This window comes from Oncorhynchus kisutch, linkage group LG20 (assembly GCF_002021735.2).
Source record: "Oncorhynchus kisutch isolate 150728-3 linkage group LG20, Okis_V2, whole genome shotgun sequence".
Taxonomy (NCBI): domain Eukaryota; kingdom Metazoa; phylum Chordata; class Actinopteri; order Salmoniformes; family Salmonidae; genus Oncorhynchus; species Oncorhynchus kisutch.
In genome coordinates, this window is record NC_034193.2 from 43,232,287 (window position 1) to 43,253,470 (window position 21,184).

The window sequence follows — 21,184 nt, forward strand, 5'->3', positions numbered from 1 at the left end:
TTTTCAAATCCAATCAAATTTTATTACTCACATGCGCCGAATACAACAGGTGTAGACCTCACAGTGAAATGCTTACTTACGAGCCCCTAACCAACAATGCGGTTTAAAAAAAATACAGATAAGAATAAGAGATAAAAGTATCAAGTAATTAAAGAGCAGCAGTGAAATAACAATAACGAGACTATATACAGGGGGATACCGATACAGAGTCAATGTGCAGTGGCACCGGTTAGTTGAGGTAGTATGTACATGTAGCTAGAGTTATTAAAGTGACTATGCATAGATTACAACAGAGAGTAGCAGTGGTGTAAAGAGGGGGAGAGGGGTGGGGGACAATGCAAATAGTCTGGGTAGCCATTTGACTAGATGTTCAGGAGTCTTATGGCTTGGGGGTAGAAGCTGTTTAGAAGCCTCTTGGTGCTCCGGTACCGCTTGCTGTGCGGTAGCAGAGAGAACAGTCTATGACTAGGGGGGCTGGAGTCTTTGACCATGTTTAATGCCTTCCTCTGACAATGCCTGGTAGAGGTCCTGGATGGCAGGAAGCTTGGCCCCAGTGATGTACCGGTCCGTTCGCGCTACCCTCTGTAGTGCCTTGCGGTCGGAGGCTGAGCAGTTGCCATACCAGGCAGTGATGCAACCAGCCAGGATTAGGGGGAATAGGTTTTGTCGTTCCCTCTTCATGACTGTCTTGGTGTAATTGGACCATGTCAGTTTGTTGGTGATGTGGACACCAAGGAACTTCAAGCACTCAACCTGCTCCACTGCAGCCCCGTCGATGAGAATGGGGGCATGCTCGGTTCTCCTTTTCCAGGAGTCCACAATCATCTCTTTTGTCTTGATCACGTTGAGGGAGAGGTTGTTGTCTGGGCACCACACATCCAGGTCCCTGACCTCCTCCCTATAGGCTGTCTCGTCGTTGTCAGTGATCACGCTTACCACTGTTGTGTCATCTGCAAATTTAATGATGGTGTTGGAGTCGTGCCTGGCCATGCAGTCATGAGTGAACAGAGAATACAGGAGGGGACTGAGTATGCACCCCTGAGGGCCCCCTGTGTTGAGGATCAGTGTGGCGGATGTGTTATTACCTATCTTTACCACCTGGGGCGGCCCGTCAGGAGGTCCAGGATCCAGTTGCAGAGGGTGGTGTTTAGTCCCAGGGTCCTTACTTTATTGATGAGCTTTGGGGGCACTATGGTGTTGAACGCTGAGCTGTAGTCAATGAATAGTTGGGAAAGGGCAGTGTGGAGTGCAATAGAGATTGCATCATCTGTGGATCTGTTAGGCAGGTTACCTTAGTGTTCTTGGGCACAGGCACTATGGTGGTCTGCTTTAAACATGTTGGTATTACAGATTCGGACAGGGAGAGGTTGAACATGTCAGTGAAGACACTTGTCAGTTGGTCAGCGTATGCTCGCAGTACATGTCCTGGTAATCCATCTGGTCCTGCGGCCTTGTGAATGTTGACCTGTTTAAAGATCTTACTCACATTGGCTGCAGAGAGCGTGATCACACAGTCTTCCCGGAATAGCTGGTGCTCTCATGCATGTTTCAGTGTTCTTTGCCTCAAAGCGAGTATTGAAGTAGTTTAGCTCATCTGGTAGGCTCATGTCACTGGGCAGCTCTCGGCTGGTTTGCAATCCGATGAGAGTCTGAGCCGGTGTAGTACGATTGGATCTTAGTCCTCAATTGACGCTTTTCCTGCTTGATGGTTCGTCGGAGGCCATAGCGCTATTTCTTATAAGCTTCCGGGTTAGAGTCCGACTCCTTGAAAGCAGCAGCTCTAGCCTTTAGCTCAGTGCGGATCCTGCCTATAATCCATGGCTTCTGGTTGGGGTATGTATGTGCGGTCACTGTGGGGACAACGCCATCGATGCATTTATTGATGAATCCAATGACTGATGTTCTGTACTCCACAATGCCATTGCAGGAATCGAGGAATATATTCCTGTCTGTACTGCAAAACAGTCCTGTGGCTTCGCATCTGCTTCATCTGAACACTTTTTTATTGATCTTGTCACTGGTGCTTCCTGCTTTAATTTTTTGCAGGAATCAGGAGGATAGAATTATGGTCAGATTTGCCAAATGGAGGGTGAGGGAGAGCTTTGTATGCGTCTCTGTGTGTGGAGTTACAGGTGGTCCAGAGTTATTTTTCCTCTGGTTGCACATTTAACATGCTGATAGAAATTTGGTAAAATGGATTTAAGTTTCCCTGCATTGAAGTCCCCGGGTACTAGGAGCGCCGCCTCTGGGTGAGCGTTTTCTTGTTTGCTTATGCAGATCATTCAATGATGTCTTAGTGCCAGCCTCTGACAGTGGTGGTATGTAAACAGCTACGAAGAATACAGATCTCTCTGTAGTTAGTGTGGTCTACAGCTTATCATGAGATACTCTACCTCAGGCGAGCAATAGCTCGAGACTTCCTTAGATATCGTGCACCAGCTGTTATTTACAAAAATACATAGTCCGCCAGCCCTTGTCTTACCAGACACCGCTGTTCTATCCTGCCGGTACATCGTATAACCAGCCAGCTGTATGTTGATATTGTCGTCGTTCAGCCATAACTCCATGAAGCATAAGATGTTACAATTTTTAATGTCCCATTGGTAGTTTAATCTTCCACGTAACTCGTCGATTTTATTCTCCAAAGACATTTGCTAGCAGAATGGAGGGAAGTGGGGGTTTATTCGATCACCTACGAATTCTCAGAAGGCAGCCCGCTCTTCGGCCCCTCTTTCTCCGCCTCCTCTTCACGCAGATCAAAGGGATTGGGGCATGTTCCCGAGGAATCAGTACATCCTACGCGTCAGGCTCATCAGAGTCGTGAAAGGAAAAAAATTATTCTGCTAGTCCGTGGTAAGTAATCGCAGTCAATTCCTGACATTTAATCCAAGTAAAAATTCCCTGTCTTAGGTCAATTAGGATCACCACTTTATTTTAAGAATGTGAAATGTCAGAATAATATTTGAGAGAATTATTTATTTCAGATTTTATTTCTTTCATCACATTCCCAGTGGGTCAGAAGTTATACATACACTCAATTAGTATTTGGTAGCATTGCTTTTAAATCGTTTAACTTGGGTCAAACGTTTCTGATCGCCTTCCACAAGCTTCCCACAATAAGTTGGGTGAATTTTGGCCCATTCCTCCTGACAGAGCTGGTGTAACTGAGTCAGGTTTGTAGGCCTCCTTGCTCGCAAACACACTTTTTCTGTTCTGCCCACAAATCTTCTATAGGGTTGAGGTTAGGGCTTTGTGATGGCCACTCCAATACCTTGATTTTGTTGTCCTTAACCCATTTTGCCACAACTTCGGAAGTATGCTTGGGGTCTTTGTCAATTTGGAAGACCCATTTGCGACCAAGCTTTAACTTCCTGACTGATGTCTTGAGATGTTGTTTCAATATATCCACATAATTTTACTTTGTGAAGTGCACCAGTCCCTCCTGCAGCAAAGCAACATGATGCTGCCACCCCTGTTCTTCACGGTTGGGGTGGTCTTGGCTGATTTATTTTGATTTTCCCATGATGTCAAGCAAAGAGGCATTGAGTATAAAGGTACGCCTTGAAAAACATCCACAGTAAAAATTAGCCTATCAGAAGCTTCTAAAGCCATGACATTATTTTCTGGAATTTCCCAAGCTGTTTAAATGCACAGTCAACTTGTATGTAAACTTCTGACCCACTGGAATTGTGATACAGTGAATTATAAGTGAAATAATCTGTCTGTAAACAAGTGTATGTAAACTTCCAACTACAACTGTATGAATTTGATGTGTTTGGTGATACGTTTTTGACTGTCTGAATGTGCATGGGAAACAAAATATGGGTCATTATAGGGCGTGGGACCCTCATTGGGGAGTTTTTATAGCATACTTTTCATGTTCTGTTAAAAGCAACTGGGGCAACTTCATTCTGGTTCATTTGCAAAGTGAAGGAGAGTTCATGCAACTTAAGAGGGTCTCCGCCCATCCTCATGTCCTCACAGATCCTGAGATCATCTTTCTCATACTGACTAATGATTCACAACCCTCACTTTCGATCCCTTTTCTTTCAAATGTATAGTGCCCTCAAAAAGTTTCTTGAGCAAAAAACCTTCAACTTTCTTCACCGTCTCGTTAATTAAGAACTTCAATGTGATACAATTTCTGTTTGGACATTTTAATGTTGTACGAAAGCTTATCCTGCCTGTTTATTTCATCCGTCTTCATTCATTTTATACCTCTCGGAGCTTTACGGTTCTTATTTATAGTTCAGGTTTGCGGTTTAGGATAAAGACCTGCCAACTCATTGCTGTGAATATGCCCTGTAGCATGAAACTGTTTTAAAATGTAATTTCACAATATCACGTTATACCTTCATATCAGCTATTTCACCCTTAGTAGGTGCGTATTCATCTGTGTGCATCTAAACTCAGCAAAAAAAGAAACTCTCACTGTCAACTGCGTTTATTTTCAGCAAACTTAACGTGTAAATGTTTGTATGAACATAACTGAGACGTAAACTGAACAAGTTCCACAGACATGTGAATAACAGAAAAGGAATAATGTGTCCCTAACAGTCAGTAACTGGTGTGGCCACCAGCTGCATTAAGTACTGCAGTGCATCTCCTCCTCATGGACTGCACCAGATTTGCCAGTTCTTGCTGTGACATGTTACCCCATTCTTCCACCAAGGCACCTGCTTCAAGTTCCCGGACATTTCTGGGGGGAACGGCCCTAACCCTCACCCTTCGATCCAACAGGTCCCAGACGTGCTCAATGGGATTGAGATCCGGGCTCTTCGCTGGCCATGGCAGAACACTGACATTCCTGTCTTGCAGGAAATCATGCACAGAACGAGCAGTATGGCTGGTGGAATTGTCATGCTGGAGGGTCATGTCAGGATAAGCATGCAGGAAGGGTACCACATGAGGGAGGAGGATGTCTTCCCTGTAGCGCACAGCTTTGAGATTGCCTGCAATGACAACAACCTTCCACCTTCAACAACCCTCCGACCATCACCCCTGGTGAGACACAACCGCGACTCATCAGTGACTCATCAGTGAAGAGCACTTTTTGCCAGTCCTATCTGGTCCAGCGACAGTGGGTTTGTGCCCATAGGCGACATTGTTGCTGGTGATATCTGCTGAGGACCTGCCTTACAACAGGCCTACAAGCCCTCAGTCCAGCCTCTCTCAGCCTATTGCGGACAGTCTGAGCACTGAGGGTGGGATTGTGCGTTCCTGGTGTAACTCGGGCAGTTGTTGTTGCCATCCTGTGCCTGTCCCGCAGGTGTTGTTACACGTGGTCTGCCACTGCGAGGACGATCAGCTGTCTGTCCTGTCTCCCTGTTGCGCTGTCTTAGGCGTCTCACAGTACGGACATTGCAATTTATTGCCCTGGCCACATCTGCAGTCCTCATGCCTCCTTGCAGCATGCCTAAGGCACATTCACGCAGATGAGCAGGGACCCTGGGCATCTTTCTTTTTGTGTTTTTCAGAGTCAGTAGAAAGGCCTCTTTAGTGTCCTAAGTTTTCATAACTGTGACCTTAATTTCCTACTGTCTGTAAGCTGTTAGTGTCTTAAAGACACAGGTGCATGTTCATGAACTGTTTATGGTTCATTGAACAAGCATGAAGATTTGTGAAGTTATTTGAATTTTTACGAATTATCTTTGAAAGACAGGGTCCTGAAAAAGGGACTTTTCTTAGTTTATGTCTGTGTAATTGACCAGAAATCGCTCAGCTGCTCCATTCTAGAGTAAAGCCTTTTGCTCTGGGGGTTACAGTTACACATGTCAAATCTCAGGGAAGGTTACTCGTCACCATGTAGTTCACCAAACCTCCTCTGCTACATCTGACCCAGGATCTGTACCAAATGGCATCCTATTTCATTTTTAGTGCAACATTTTTGTTGAGGGCCCATATAGCCCCTGTCTGTGACCGTTAGCCTCCTCACCTGCCCTCCTCACGCTCCAGCAGGCGCCTGTAGGTGGCAATCTCTTTCTCCAGCCTCATCTTGGTATTGAGCAGCTGGCCGTGGCGCTCTCGCTGCGTGGCCAGGCCGCCCCTCACCTGCTCCAGTTCGCCCTCCAGACCTTGGATGACCTGGGACAGGCCCTGCAGTTGGCTGGAGTACTGACGCTGGGTGTGGTGGAGGGAACTCTCCAGACCTTTCTCCTGGGGAAAGGAAGGACGGGGGAGAGAGGAGAGAGGGTGGACAGGAGAAAATGATGTGGGACAGAGAGAGCAGATGAAAAGGGAGAGAGAGGACAGAGGAGATAGAGGAGGAGGTGAGAGGGGAGAGGGAAGAGGGGATAGAGGAGAGAGGGTAGAGGAGATGGAGAGAGTGGAGAGGAGATGGAGGGGAGATGGAGGAGAGAGGGGAGAGGAGATGGAGGAAAGGGTAGAGGAGAAAGAAGAGAGGAGAGAGGTGAGAATAGAGAGGAGATGGAGATGGAGGAGAGAGGGGAGAGGAGATGGAGGAGAGAGGAAATGGAGTAGATAGAGGAGATGGAGGAGAGAGGGGAGAGGAGAGAGGGGAAATAGCAGGATCAGAGAGATTAAATAATTTTAAAAATGGAGAGGGGAGAGAGAGCAGAGAGGGGATGGAGAAGGTGGAGCACAGCGATGGAGAGGGAGGACAGTGTAGAGGGGAAAGAGGGAATATGATAGAGGAGAGGGTGGATAGGGAAAAAAATGTGATGAGAGGATGACACAGAAGGTGGAACAGAAGAGATAGAGAGAGGGGCCGGGGTCGAGGGGGAAGAGGCAAGAGTATAAGAGTGAAAGAATCCCCAATAGTGCTTTCAGAATCAATCAAGATGAATGTTCTCCATACTCTACTGATCCACTCTACTGATCCATGGGTGTTTGTCTGCCGCAATGCTAAGCTTATGGTGGTGTGTGTGTGTCTGTGTGTGTGTGTGTGTGTGTGTGTGTGTGTGTGTGTGTGTGTGTGTGTGTGTGTGTGTGTGCGCGCTCACCAGAGCATGTAGGGACTCGATCTCCACCTGCAGGCAGTGCCACTGTTTCCTGGCCTCGGCCAGCTCTGCCCGCGCCTCCCTGAGGGCAGTCCCTCCGAGGTTCACCTGGGCCCATGCTGCCTCTTCTGCATTGAGCTGGGGGAGAGAGAAAGAGGTCATATAACACACACACATACACCTACACGTGCGCACGGAAGTACGCATGCACGCACCTACCCACACACACACACACATCATTCACATGGACGTACACGAAAATAAAGTTCTGATGGAGATAGATGCTGACACACATACAAACAGGAACAGTTCACATGGAACTCAGGGACACACACACACACACACACACACACTCATACAAATTGGCACCTGCACACACTCATAAAAACTGGTACCCTCACACACCCATAAAAACTGGCACCCTCACACATTGGCACAGAGCCAGAGGACTCTGTGCAGGTACACAAAGTAAAACAACTCTAAACCATGACTTAAACTTGATGAAACATTGTAAATATGCTTCACACCTTTATAAATCTACCTGTAATCATTTTCCCCACAGATTCCCACAGGGCACAAACACGTTGAATCAAGTTTGTTAGTTAAACATGAAACTGACACTTGTGCTCAATGGATTCCTCTAACCTGTGGACATCATAATATTACTCTGTAATTACCAAATAAACAAGAACATATTAGGGGCAATTATTGTAAATGTTAACCTTAACCAGTCATTTTACAGTAAGATGGATAACATAATAGCTAGTTAGCCTCGTCCCATACAGAGTATGTACAGTGCATTCGGGAAGTATTCAGATCCCCACTCAGGCCCTATTCTAAAATAGATTCAAAAAAATATCCTCGTCAATCTTCACACGATACCCCATGATGAGAAAGCAAAAACAGTTTTTTTAGACTTAGAAATTTTGAAAATAGGACATTTACCTAAGTATTCAGACCCTTTACTGAGTACTTTGTTGAAGCACCTTCGGTTATTACCTTGAGCCTTCTTGGGTATGACGCTACAAGCTTGACACACCTGTATTTGGGGAGTTTCTCCCATTTTTCTCTGCAGATCCTCTCAAGCTCTGTCAGGTTGGATGGGGAGCGTCGCTGCACAGCTATTTTCAGGTCTCTCCAGAAATGTTCAATCGGGTTCAAGTTCAGGCTCTGGCTGGGCCACTCAAGGACATTCAGAGACTTATCCCGAAGCCACTCTATTGTCTTGGCTGTGTGCTTAGGGTTGTTGTCTTGTTGGAAGGTGAACCTTCACCCCAGTTTGAGGTCCTGAGCACTCTGGAGTAGGTTTTCATCAAGGATATCTCTGTACTTTGCTCTGTTCATCTTTCCCTCGGTCCTGACTAGTCTCCCAGTCCCTGCCGCTGAAAAACATACCTACAACATGACGCTGCCACCACCATGCTTCACTGTAGGGATGTAAGACATGATGCTTGGCATTCAGGCCAAAGAGTTCAATCTTGGTTTCATGGTCTGAGAGTCCTTTAGGTATCTTTTGGCAAACTCCAAGCGGGCTTTCATGTGCCTTTTACTGAGGACTGGCTTCCCCAGATCTATGCCTCGACACAATCCTGTCTCGGAGCTCTACGGACAATTCTTTCGACCTCATTGTTTGGTTTTTGCTCTGACATGCACTGTCAAATGTGGGACCTTATACAGACAGATATGTGCCTTTTCAAATCATGTCCAATCAATTGAATTTACCACAGTTGGACTCCAATCAAGTTGTAGAAACATCTCAAGGATTGTCAATGGAAACAGGATGCACCTGAGCTCAATTTCAAGTCCCATAGCAAAGGGTCTGAATACTTATTTAAATAAGGTATTTCTGTTTTTATTTTTAATACATTTGCAACATTTTCTAAAAACCCGTTTTACTTTGTCATTATGGGGTATTGTGTGTAGATTGATAAGGGGAATTTTTTTAATCTAATTTAGAATAAGGCTGTAATGTAACAAAATGTGGAAAAAGTCAAGGGGTCTGAATACTTTCCGAATGCACTGTATGTGCTTCAGCCAACTCTGCTTCGCCGACAGATCTGGAACCAGGCTGTAACAGGGCTGTATTCCACTCCAGACTCCAGTCCACTCTGACACAAGGGGGCTCTAACTAGGAGGGCAACAAACAAAGTCATTCTGTAGAGCAGACGCTGGTGAAGTACCAGTCGCTGCCTGCCTGCAGCCATGGGCCAAGGTACTTCATCACGCCTGTTACATCAAAGTCACTGGCTGCATCCCAAATGGATCCCTATTCCCTAAAAATTGCACTACTTTAGACCAGAGCCCTATGGGAGCCCTATGGGCCCTGGTCAAAAGTAGTGCACTAACCAAGGAATAAGGTGCCAATTGGGATGCAGCCAGATGGTAAAACTGACCAGACGGAAACAAGACAGCCATGATGAGTGACTCATTCCATTCCCCATATTCAATTGAAACTGAAATGCTCCTATTTCAAAACCTGAAATAGGAGCTGAAATATCATCTCATGGGCAATAAGCAAAACTGACTAGATGGGCTGCGTTATTGTTGAAAACAACACAGCTATGAGAGGAAGCTATAGCCCATTTGCTAAACATATCATATTCCCTGAAATCAAAATGCTAATATTTCAAAGCCTGTAATACTGTCACCCATCCGATGTGATGTCAAAAACAACAGCTGTGCCAATTGCAAGTTCTCCTTTTCAACTGAAATCCAAATGCTCCTATTTCAAAGACTGAAAAGATTACTGTCCTCAGCTGATGCCTTATAAGGACTTAGCAGTAAACAGATCAGAGAGGTCCGTTACAAGTGGTGCTGTTACAATGCTGCGGTTGTGGTTTACGACGTATCGAGATCTAAAGAGGTTGTTTGGAGCAGCGTTTCAATGTCGCAGTAAAAGTGGATCTCTTCTTCTTCTTCGGAGGTAATGGATTGTCCACGGGTACCTTTCTGTATGTGGAGTGGTGTGTGATGAGGATGAAGAGGGAAGGAGAGAGAAAGAGAAGGAGAGAGAGAGAGGTGAACAACCCATCTCGGACCTCAGACCACCTCAGAGCTACGACCCCTAATTCAGTACAACAAATCAAAATTAAACCAACTCCTCTTATCTTACCACATGTCACTGCGTTGCCTGGAAACAGCCGAGGTGAGCTATGGTCAGGGTGTGACTAGGTGGCAGGGAGCCAGGGGAGGATGAAAGGAAAGACAGAGAGAGGGATGGATGGATGGAAGGAACTGAAGAGATGCGGAGGGACGAAGGCAGTGGGGACACTGCGTACCTGTGGGAGAGACCCTCCATGGGCTCGGGGCCTGAGTGTGGCTCCAAAACGGCTCGGCCCGGCAGCGGAGCATGGAGCTTGATTTGGGCCGGCGGCCAGGCCGGGGTGTTGGTCATCTGGGACTCGACTTAGGCCGGTGAGGCTGAGGCGGTCGCACTGCGTCCCGATTCGGTCGAGGAGCTGGGAGAGCTCCATCCCTGTGCCATCCTCCTCCCACGCTGTGGCCGTCACTAGCAGCGCATCACGAGAGTCGGCCCGCTGCTGCTGCAGAGCACGGGCTGCCTGCACAATGAGCCAACCAGTGAGAGGTAGAGAGAAGAGGTAGAGAGAGACAGGGAGATATATGAATGTAAGAGAGTATACAAGTGTGTGTGTGTGACAGCGAGAGGCGATGGATCCTGAGAATGAAGGAGAAAAGGGAACAGAGAGAGAACGAGGGCAGAGGAAGAGAGCAAGAGAGAGAGAGAGAACAGTGTGCGATCAGACACACGCAATGCAGGGGAGGGAGTCTGTTATTGAGCCTGTGAGTCTGGGACAGTGTGTGTGTGTGTGTGTGTGTGTGTGTGTGTGTGTGTGTGTGTGTGTGTGTGTGTGTGTGTGTGTGTGTGTGTGTGTGTGTGTGTGTGTGTGCGTGTGCGTGTGCGTGTGTGTGTGGGAGAGAGTAGCTGGATCACGTAAAGACCTGAGTGGAGGAAGGGAAGGGGAGTATTAGTCAGCAGGAATAAAAAGGGTTAGTAAAAGAGAAAGAGAGAGAGAGAAGGGTGGGAGGATGATAGGGAAGCATTGAAAGGGAAAGGATGGTGTGAAACCTAACAAGCCTTTCCACTGAGGTCAATAGGGGAGGTGTCTGGTTAATGGGATAATAAGGAGAAGGTGTTCTGAGACGCTGCTCTTTCTTTACAGTAGCTTGCTTCTCCCTCTCCCCCTCTCTCTCTCTCTCTCTCTCCCTCCCTTGCCCTCCCTTGCCCTCCCTCTCTCCCTCCCTTTCTCTCTCTGTCTCGTCTCACCTCTCTTCTGTCTCTCTCTCTTTCTCCCTCTCTTGTCTCCCCTTTCTCTCCCCTCTGCACATAAACATTCAAAAAAGAAGGTGGAATATACTGTACAAACACACTGGATGCTGATCAGTAAAAAGTAAATGAATTTCCTCCTAATTGGAACAGGACGTAGAGTTGGATAACCCCTACCAGAGTCACTTCCCACTGGGCACAAACTGGTTGAATCAACGTTGTTTCAATCATTTTTTGATGTATTGTGAAGTGGAATCTACATCGGAAATACATTGGATTTGAAAAAAGTCATCAACGTAAACTGTTGTTTTGAGGGTGAAACTTTAACCACAGGATTATGTAATCATGGTAACCAAATTTCAACAGAGACAAACCTTGTACAACATGTTCAATTTGTAACTTTAAAACAATGTCAGATCTTCAACGTTATATCCAGTATCAGAAAAAAATTATTATTATTTCAATTCAACCCAGAACTGGAAAAATAAACAATGAAATAGGCCAATGGCTTCAAGTTCTGGTTGATTTCAATTGTAATGATATTTAGTGATATTGGAATGTTTTTGGTTGTCAATGCAACCAAATATCAACATTTGAAGGAGATGTACCTTCTGCTTGGATAGTTTCATCTGTGCCACTGACTTAGTCTTATTTTTTTTCTCCTTTTTGTCTACAAATTAATCATTGATATGTTGGATTCACGTCTGCATCTCAAACAGAAATCGAAGTTAAAGAATTGGACCGAATCAAAACAAACTTGAAATGCCCATTCATCAAAGTTTGTTTTGAATCAGTCCTATTCTTTAACTTCGATTTTTGGTTGAGATGCAGACGTTTCATCAACATATCAATTGTTAATTTGGAGATAAACTGGAATTAAAGTCAGTGGCACAGCTGGAACTATCCAAGCAAGAGATAAATCTCCTTCAAATGTTGATATTTGGTTGTATACTAAATACAATCAATAGCCTATTAACCTGTCGACATGTTAACAAATGATGTGTTGGATTCATGTCTCCAACTCAACCACAAATACAAGTTGAAGAATGGGATTAAGCCAGTGGCTCAGATGGAACTATACAAGCAGTAGATGCATCTCCTTTAAATGTTGATATTTTTGATGCAACCAAACACAATTCAATATTAATTTTACAGTAAATAGCCTAAAGTTATCTTACAAACAAATGTTACAGTATTTATTCAACCTTTTTTTTACGGATGTCTTTACTGAACAAAAGCAGCTGTCCGCAACCGTACAGACCCTTGCAACATGCACACGGACACTGGCACAAGACCGTACCACATAGTCCTGGTGCATGTCCTGCAGCTCTGTCATGGAGTGGTGTAGCTCCGCCTCCAGCTGCACGTTGGTTTGCTCCACCCTCATCTGGTTCTCCCTCAGCAGAGCCACCTGTTGCTCCAGACATTTGGTCCGCCTCTCTTCCGCCTCACATCTATGACAGGACACACGACACATCTCATCATATCAACTGGGTTGTGTTCATCAGAGCACTCAATGGAAAAAAATAAAAAAAATAATCAAAGAACACATTTTTGTTGTTGTTGTTGTTGTTGTTTCTTACTGGACAGGTAGTCCCTGTTTCCATGTTTCAGTCGGTGATATTGACTTGTATTTAGCCTTGACCACAGTGGTCTTTGCAAAGCAGCTATAGGCCTATACTTTACCAAGAGGTGGTTACATAGGGAAATGTTTTTCAACGTAAGGCTACTGAATGTACCCGACTCTGGTTCAACTAGCCAGGGTACCCTACATGGGTGGTGAAACAGCTACACAGACTGTGCATGTAGGTAAACACCGTGACACAGTATATGGGAAACGTTACAGCCACACATCCATTGTATCTAAGCAGGTGCATAGCCCTTTCCTGCAGTCAGTGACTAAAAACACCCTCGTCGGCCTCACGGGTGGAATGTTATTCATATTTTTCATAATTTCATAATTAACAAAGATGTTTGTATTTATTTATGACGGAACTATGGTGTTTCTATGTCAAACGGTTTTGTTATACTTCAGTCTTCTGTGGTGTACTGTATATAAAGTGTAACAGTGGGATGCAAACTCTATATCCGACATGGTACAGGTGTCTTCTGTTTTTAAGCCCATAACCATGTGTGTGAGATGTGTACTTTTGTTTCAAAGTAGATTTGTTTAAGACTGCCAAGAATCACTCTGTGTGACCCCGATGATGACCCCACTGCAGTAAGATGTTTTAAGATATACAAGTGTTTTCAGGTAAAGGTAAATAGACTGCACACTGCAATCTCTGCTCCCATGTGTTTTAGTGACCCTTCACCAGCTCTGACATAATCATGTAAAAGACCTTATCGTACAGTACAAAAAAAATCTTCCAACACTCCTTCAGTAGTTGCAATAGTCCTCACTTCCCAGCATGCTAAAGTCACAGTCACGGACATCAAATCAAAATGTATTGGTCACGTACAACGGTTTAGCAGGTGTTATAGCGGGTGCTGTGAAATGCTTATGTTACTAGCGCCTAATGATGCAGTAAAATGTCAACAAGTACACAAGTAATACATATATATATTTGAAACACAATATAAACCTTGTGACACAGAGTTGCAGACAACATCGTGACAGTGGCCCAGGTAAGGCCAGCAGGACACCATATATAAATAGAGGTGTGTATTCATAGCTCATAGCTGTCTGCATGCTGTTGCCCTCCCTTGCCCTTCAGGGGTTAATGGATATCCGTCTGCATCCCAAATGACACCCTATTCCCCATTCAGTGCACTACTTTTGACCACACTCAATGGGCACCCTGGTCAAAAGTGGTGCTCTAAATAAGAATTAGGGTGCCATTTGGCACACAGCTCTCTTGGCAGTAGCAGAGGGGCTGGTGTGTCACTCTGCATCAATACCGATGGGGAAAGTGCTGACCAGGCACAACACAGCCGGGCTGCGATTTGTATGCAGGTTGTTGAGCAGGAGTGGGAACTAGCCGAGTTACAACAAAGTGCGGGCTGCACTGCTGCTACAGTAGAGAAGTGATTATAAAGTATCGCTGCAGGGGAAAATGAAATATCTGATTGTTATTCAAGAGGTGCATTTAAAGTGTTATAGACTGAAATTGGTAGGAGTAGGATTTGATGGATTTTTCCAGAACTGCTATGGTATAGCATTGTTTTCTTTAGATATGATGATAATAAATACTATGAGGGTGTATGTGATACTGTATTAGTATAGTATTCTAGGCCTTGACCTAGAATGTCCCAAACACTACTGACCTGGCCTGGATGGTAGAAGCCCTGGACATCATGTGGTCAGACTGCAGGACCAGCTCTGCATTCTCCATCAGCAGCTTACCAACCTACAGAACCAAAACACAGTCAACACACACAAGACAAAAATAACAAGGAAGGGAATAAGATGCGACGAGAAGCGTGTAAAACACGATCGATTTCAGAATGTGTTCAATCTTGTTGATCCATGTAACGTTATCGGTCCAATAGTTAGGAAAACACAATGAAACGTGACATCACATACGAACACACCTCAGTACACTGGAAGTTCACATTACCCCCCCCTCCCCAAAAGTATCCCTTCAATAAATTTAGACAAGTCAGTTGGAATTGCTCATTATTCTGTGAGAATAAGATCACTTGAGGTTGAGCCACTTCACATTCATTGAAACCGACTGCGCAATAATATTCTGCCTGTTCATGCGTGCCAGATTGCCACCAGCTCAGTGAGTCAGATTTATTACATGATGACGTTCCACGATTCGGGTTCATTAAGACAAGGCCTGAAGCAGATGTGGCACAGGTATTATTCAAGCCGAAGAACCTCTCACAGGGATTCTAGTACTTGACCTCATAAAACCATAAATGTTTGGCGTTAAACTGCAATACGAGCACATGAAACTTTAACTCATGTTATCCAAAATCCCTTGCATCTTTGATATTGAAACACTTGCTGTACAACCTAGGGCCATTTTGAGCAAACAGTTTTCAATGTTGACTCGTCCATTGCCAATCACAATAGCACAATGCTTACTCAAGGCCAACACACCCATTCTGAAGGAAGAAAGTCAGGAATAACTTGGACTTCATTGGGTTGTGCTTTTGCTCACAACAACCGCCTCAAAGGTTATGATCATATTTTCATTGCATTTACCCGTTCCATTATCTTAGCTCTGCCAGTTATTCATCTCTGACTGTGTTGATTCATAGCCCTGAGAGAGTACAAACCAGACATTAGCGGCTTGTTTTCGTCCGACAGGGCACTTCTCCAACATTAACGGATTGATTTAAAATGAAATCACATCAAATTGTATTTGTCGCATGTTTCGTAAACAACAGGTGTAGACTACCAGTGAAATTCTTACTTTACAGGCCCTTCCCAACAATGCAGAGAGAAAAATAGACAAACAATAACACAGGAAATAAATACACAGTGAGTAATGATAATGTGGCTATTTACAAGGGGTATCAGTATTCCTTATTATGGCTCGTCATTCAACGCTTCTAAATAGAACGAGGGTGGCGCCAGGTCTTAAAACCTAAACCCACAACAACAACACTAGTCTAGGACTGAAACCGGCCTTGAGGAAGATGCACATAACAAAGTCATTTGTTACTATAAATCATGAATTCATGTCAAAGGAAGATTTGAAGAATGATATCAGTTATGCGTATGTCAAGTCATACATTTTTCATTTGATTTGATTTATTTAACCAGGATAGTCCACTCAGTAACAATTGCCACTGTTTTCCAGGGAGTCCTGGGTTCCACAGAAATCAATATTCCAGGTATTAGTCCAGGCGAAAGTGTGAGGAAATGTCATACATACACTACCGGTCAAGTTTTAGAACACCTACTCATTCAAGGGTTTTTCTTTATTGTGACTATTTTCTACATTGTAGAATAAGACATCAAAATGATGAAATAATACATACGGAATCATGTAGTAACCAAAAAGGTGTTAAATCAAAATATATTTTATACTTGAGATTATTCAAATAGCCACTCTTTGCATTGATGACAGCTTTGCACACTCTTGCCATTCTCTCAACCAGCTTCACCTGGAATGCTTTTCCAACAGTCTAGAAGGAGTTCCCAAATACAGTGGGGCAAAAAAGTATTTAGTCAGCCACCAATTGTGCAAGTTCTCCCACTTAAAAAGATGAGAGAGGCCTGTAATTTTCATCATAGGTACACTTCAACTATGACAGACAAAATGAGATTGTAGGATTTTTAATGAATTTATTTGCAAATTTTGGTGGAAAATAAGTATTTTGTCAATAACAAAAGTTTATCTCAATACTTTGTTATATACCCTTTGTTGGCAATGACAGAGGTCAAATGTTTTCTGTAAATCTTCACAAGGTTTTCACACACTGGTGCTGGTATTTTGGCCCATTCCTCCATGCAGATCTCTTCTAGAGCAGTGATGTTTTGGGGCTGTTGCTGGGCAACACCGACTTTCAACTCCCTCCAAAGATGTTCTATGGGGTTGAGATCTGGAGACTGGCTAGGCCACTCCAGGACCTTGAAATGCTTCTTTACGAAGCCACTCCTTCGTTGCCCGGGCGGTGTGTTTGGGATCATTGTCATGCTGAAAGACCCAGCCACGTTTCATCTTCAATGCCCTTGCTGATGGAAGGAGGTTTTCACTCAAAATCTCACGATACATGGCCCCATTCATTCTTTCCTTTACACGGATCAGTCGTCCTGGTCCCTTTGCAGAAAAACAGCCCCAAAGCATGATGTTTCCACCCCCATGCTTCACAGTAGGTATGGTTTGGATGCAACTCAGCATTCTTTGTCCTCCAAACACGACAAGTAGAGTTTTTACCAAAAAGTTATATTTTGGTTTCATCTGACCATATGACATTCTCCCAATCTTCTTCTGGATCATCCAAATGCTCTCTAGCAAACTTCAGACGGGCCTGGACATGTACTGGCTTAAGCAGGGGGACACGTCTGGCACTGCAGGATTTGAGTCCCTGGCGGCGTAGTGTGTTATTGATGGTAGGCTTTGTTACTTTGGTCCCAGCTCTCTGCAGGTCATTCACTAGGTCCCCCCGTGTGGTTCTGGAATTTTTGCTCACCGTTCTTGTGATCATTTTGACCCCACGGGGTGAGATCTTGCGTGGAGCCCCAGGTTGAGGGAGATCATCAGTGGTCTTGTATGTCTTCCATTTCCTAATAATTGCTCCCACAGTTGATTTATTCAAACCAAGCTGCTTACCTATTGCAGATTCAGTCTTCCCAGCCTGGTGCAGGTCTACAATTTTGTTTCTGGTGTCATTTGACAGCTCTTTGGTCTTGGCCATAGTGGAGTTTGGAGTGTGACTGTTTGAGGTTGTGGACAGGTGTCTTTTAAAATGATAACAAGTTCAAACAGGTGCCATTAATACAGGTAATGAGTGGAGGACAGAGGAGCCTCTTAAAGAAGAAGTTACAGGTATGTGAGAGCCAGAAATCTTGCTTGTTTGTAGGTGACCAAATACTTATTTTCCACCATAATTTGCAAATAAATTCATTAAAAATCCTACAATGTGATTTTCTGGATTTTTTTTCTCATTTTGTCTGTCATAGAATTGTACCTATGATGAAAATTACAGGCCTCTCTCATCTTTTTAAGTAGGAGAACTTGCACAATTGGTGGCTGACTAAATACTTTTTTCCCCACTGTATGCTGAGCACTTGTTGGCTGCTTTTCCTTCACTCTGTGATCCGACTCATCCCAAACCATCTCAATTGGGTTGAGGTCAGGGGATTGTGGAGGCCAGGTCATCTGATGCAGCACTCCATCACTCTCCTTCTTGGTAAAATAGTTCTTACACAGCCTGGAGGTGTGTTGGGTCATTGTTCAGTGGAAAAACAAATGATAGTCCCACTAAACCCAAACCACATGGGATGGCATATCGCTGCAGAATGCTGTGGTAGCCATGCTGGTTAAGTGTGCCTTGAATTCTAAATAAATCACAGACAGTGTCACCAGCAAAGCACCCACACACCATAACTCCATGCTTTACGGTGGAAAATACGCATGCGGAGATCATCTGTTCACCCATACCGCATCTCACAAAGACACAGCGATTTGAACCAAAAATCTCCAATTTGGACTCCAGACCAAAGGACATATTTCCACCGGTCTAATGTCCATTGCTCGTGTTTCTTGGCCCAAGCAAGTATCTTCTTCTTATTGGTGTCCTTTAGTAGTGGATTCTTTGCAGAAATTCAACCACAAATGCCTGATTCATACAGTCTCCTCTGAACAGTTGATGATGAGATGTGTCTGTTACTTGAACTCTGTGAAGCAATTATTTGGGCTGCAATTTCTGAGGCTGGTAACTCAACTGAACCTATCCTCTGCAGCAGAGGTAACTCTAGGTTTTCCTTTCCGTATTGACTGACCTTCATGTCTTAAAGTAATGATGGACTGTCATTTCTCTTTGCTTATTTGAGCTGTTCTTGCCATAATATGGACTTGGTATTTTACCAAATAGGGCTATCTTCTGTATACCAACCCTACATTGTCACAATTCCACAAATGAACTTCTAACAAGGAACACCTGTTCATTCAAATGCATTCCAGGTGACTACCTCATGAAGCTGGTTGAGAGAAATGCAAAAGAGTGTGCAAAGCTGTCATCAAGGCAAAAGGGTGGCTATTTGAAGAATCTCAAATATAAAATGTATTTTGATTCGTTTAACACTTTTTTGGTTGCTACATGATTCCATGTGTGTTATTTCATAGTTTTGATGTCTTCACTATTATTCTAGAATGTAGAAAACTGTAAAAGTAAAGAAAAACCCTTGAATGAGTAGGTGTTGTAAAACTTTTGACCGGTAGTGTTTGTACATTTGTAGATGACATGTTCTCACATGGTAATGCCTGCAGATATCGTATCAGTGCAGCTATGCATGAAGGATCTTTATGATGATCAATGGAGTGGCAATCGCTCATATTTTATGCAACACTCTCACTGAAAGTGAAATTGGGCATAAAAGTCAACCCTCCCGTTGGCTTCAATACTAATAGGTCAGATCATGGTGCTTTCTTCGCCTTTGTCTCCATTCACATTCAGAGACCATAAATCAAGGAGTGGTTGCAAAACCTCCAATCAGCTCATGTGAGCTGACAATTACAGCAGCCCGTGTTAATGGTCTTCTAGGGCAACGGCCTTTAAAGCAATAAAAGGATCCACATTCTTGTGTGTGACAATGGAGTGATGGCTTGTTTCCAAATGTCCTGACATACAGTATGAGACTACTTCTCAATCTCTGTAACAGTTGACATTGTCTGGGTTGTCATATGCCAGTTTTAATTTGACTGCTATTAAGTGTAATCATCGCCAGGATTGAAAATGGTTAAAAACCGGTTTGTTCAGTCAATGCTGTATCTATCTAAAGCCAAAACCCTGCACGCAAGAAAACACCTTTGAAGTAAAGATGCTTTGCAAGCTATTTTCAGAGACATTTTGTCGGCTTTGGTCTACTCTGGTAAAAATGATACGGATAATATACACCACAAGTTAGGTTCCTAAAGTCAGTCCTACTAGCTACTGTATGGCCACAACACACCAGCTCAATCAAATCTAGGCATTTACAGTACATCAGCATAATCACTGGCAAACAAATGGACTGTTTAATGAGTTGGGGTCCCTCAGGGCTCAATGTTTGGACCAATTAAAAAGGTAATAGATGGCAGTCTCACCTGGGAACGAAGGTCGTCCACAGTGCTTTCCTGCTGGGTCCATTCCTGGGGGTGCGGAGCGTTCCTCAAACCCCAGTCTGCAATCTGGCCCTCCAGACACAAGTTTGCCTCTTGCAGCTTGTTTACCTGCTCCAGGAAGCCCTTCAGACGGCTGTTGAGGCCCTGCATGGTCCACCGAGAGTCCTGCAGCAAATCCATGATGCTCCTATGCAGTGTACACCAAAAAATACACACAAACGCCTCTCAGGGGTATTATCAAACACTTACAGCCTCGCCAACTCAGGAGAGTGTCAACCCAAACGTACAGTAAACACTTATGCCATCCAAAACCTCTTGCACTTCAATTTCAGCATACGTCAACAACACAGCCACTTCTAGACACTTTGCAACCCTGGCAGGCAGCGCCCTGCCTGCTACCGATACTGGTGAGATTACGGACCCATGAGGTGTTTACTGGGTAAATATTTACCTAGCAATACTCACCTGTGAGGCAACGTGGCGTCCCTCACTCTCTCTCCTCCTCTCTCACTCCCCCCTCTCTCTCTCTCTCTCTCTCCAGGCTAGGCAGCACCTTGTGTTGACAGTAGTAAAATAAGCACCAGTCTCAGTAGTCCCTGGTCGCGGCAACGAGCTGCTCCTGATCCTCCCCTCCTAGACGGAGCTGGACCACATTCTTCTCCACTTCTTCGAACAACTTTCACTTTCCCACTGGGTCCCAGGTCAGAGACGGTCCCCTGTCTGTGACAGATCAGATAGGAATGGTAGGGTTAGGGCTAGTCTCGCTATCGCTCTCGCACCAACTATGTGTCAGCTGTCATGGGGTCAGCCATGACAGGGTCAGGTTCTTTCCGCCCCAAACACAGCCTGCAGCAGTGCTCTAGGGGAGAGTGCTGGGGTAAAGCAACGCGCTCACTCGCTGGACACACTGCTGCTTACATCACCAGCGCTCTGAGGCCCTTTGTGTTCTCTGATCCAGGATTACTGAGCCCTGTGTGGAGGGAAAGTTCAGGCACACACTGCGACAACACTCTCTGTTTGTGTGTCTGTGTTTGTGCGTGTTTGCGTATGTGTGTGTCTGTTTGCACATTTGTACGTGTGTAAACAACATATCTAGTATCTACTAATACTACACTTTAATTAATAATGAGAAACTAATGTCCATCCACTTACTCATTAGATCAGCAGCCTGTAATAAACACTGAACTTTGTGCTGTGTTACATGGGTTGCTCAA

The 21,184-nt window shown here is 44.5% G+C and overlaps 1 protein-coding gene across 3 annotated transcripts in view; it reads right to left on the reverse strand.

Moving 5' to 3' along the window:
* LOC109865285 (keratin, type I cytoskeletal 18-A) overlaps nucleotides 1-20,846 on the reverse strand; it is a 29,900-nt gene extending 9,054 nt beyond the window's left edge. For 2 of the 3 annotated variants that reach the window (XM_031799786.1, XM_031799784.1), the window contains exons 1-7: nucleotides 20,436-20,846; nucleotides 19,953-20,157; nucleotides 14,512-14,594; nucleotides 12,545-12,698; nucleotides 10,238-10,519; nucleotides 6,963-7,097; nucleotides 5,936-6,156 (exon numbers count right to left, since the gene is read on the reverse strand). In XM_031799786.1, coding sequence (XP_031655646.1) covers nucleotides 5,936-6,156; nucleotides 6,963-7,097; nucleotides 10,238-10,519; nucleotides 12,545-12,698; nucleotides 14,512-14,594; nucleotides 19,953-20,150 — 1,073 coding nt within the window. In that variant the 5' untranslated portion in view covers nucleotides 20,151-20,157; nucleotides 20,436-20,846. Of the gene's footprint in view, nucleotides 1-5,935; nucleotides 6,157-6,962; nucleotides 7,098-10,237; nucleotides 10,520-12,544; nucleotides 12,699-14,511; nucleotides 14,595-19,952 lie in introns of all 3 variants that reach the window. The other variant, XM_031799785.1, reaches the window with a different exon arrangement.
* Nucleotides 20,847-21,184: the final 338 nt, after the last annotated feature.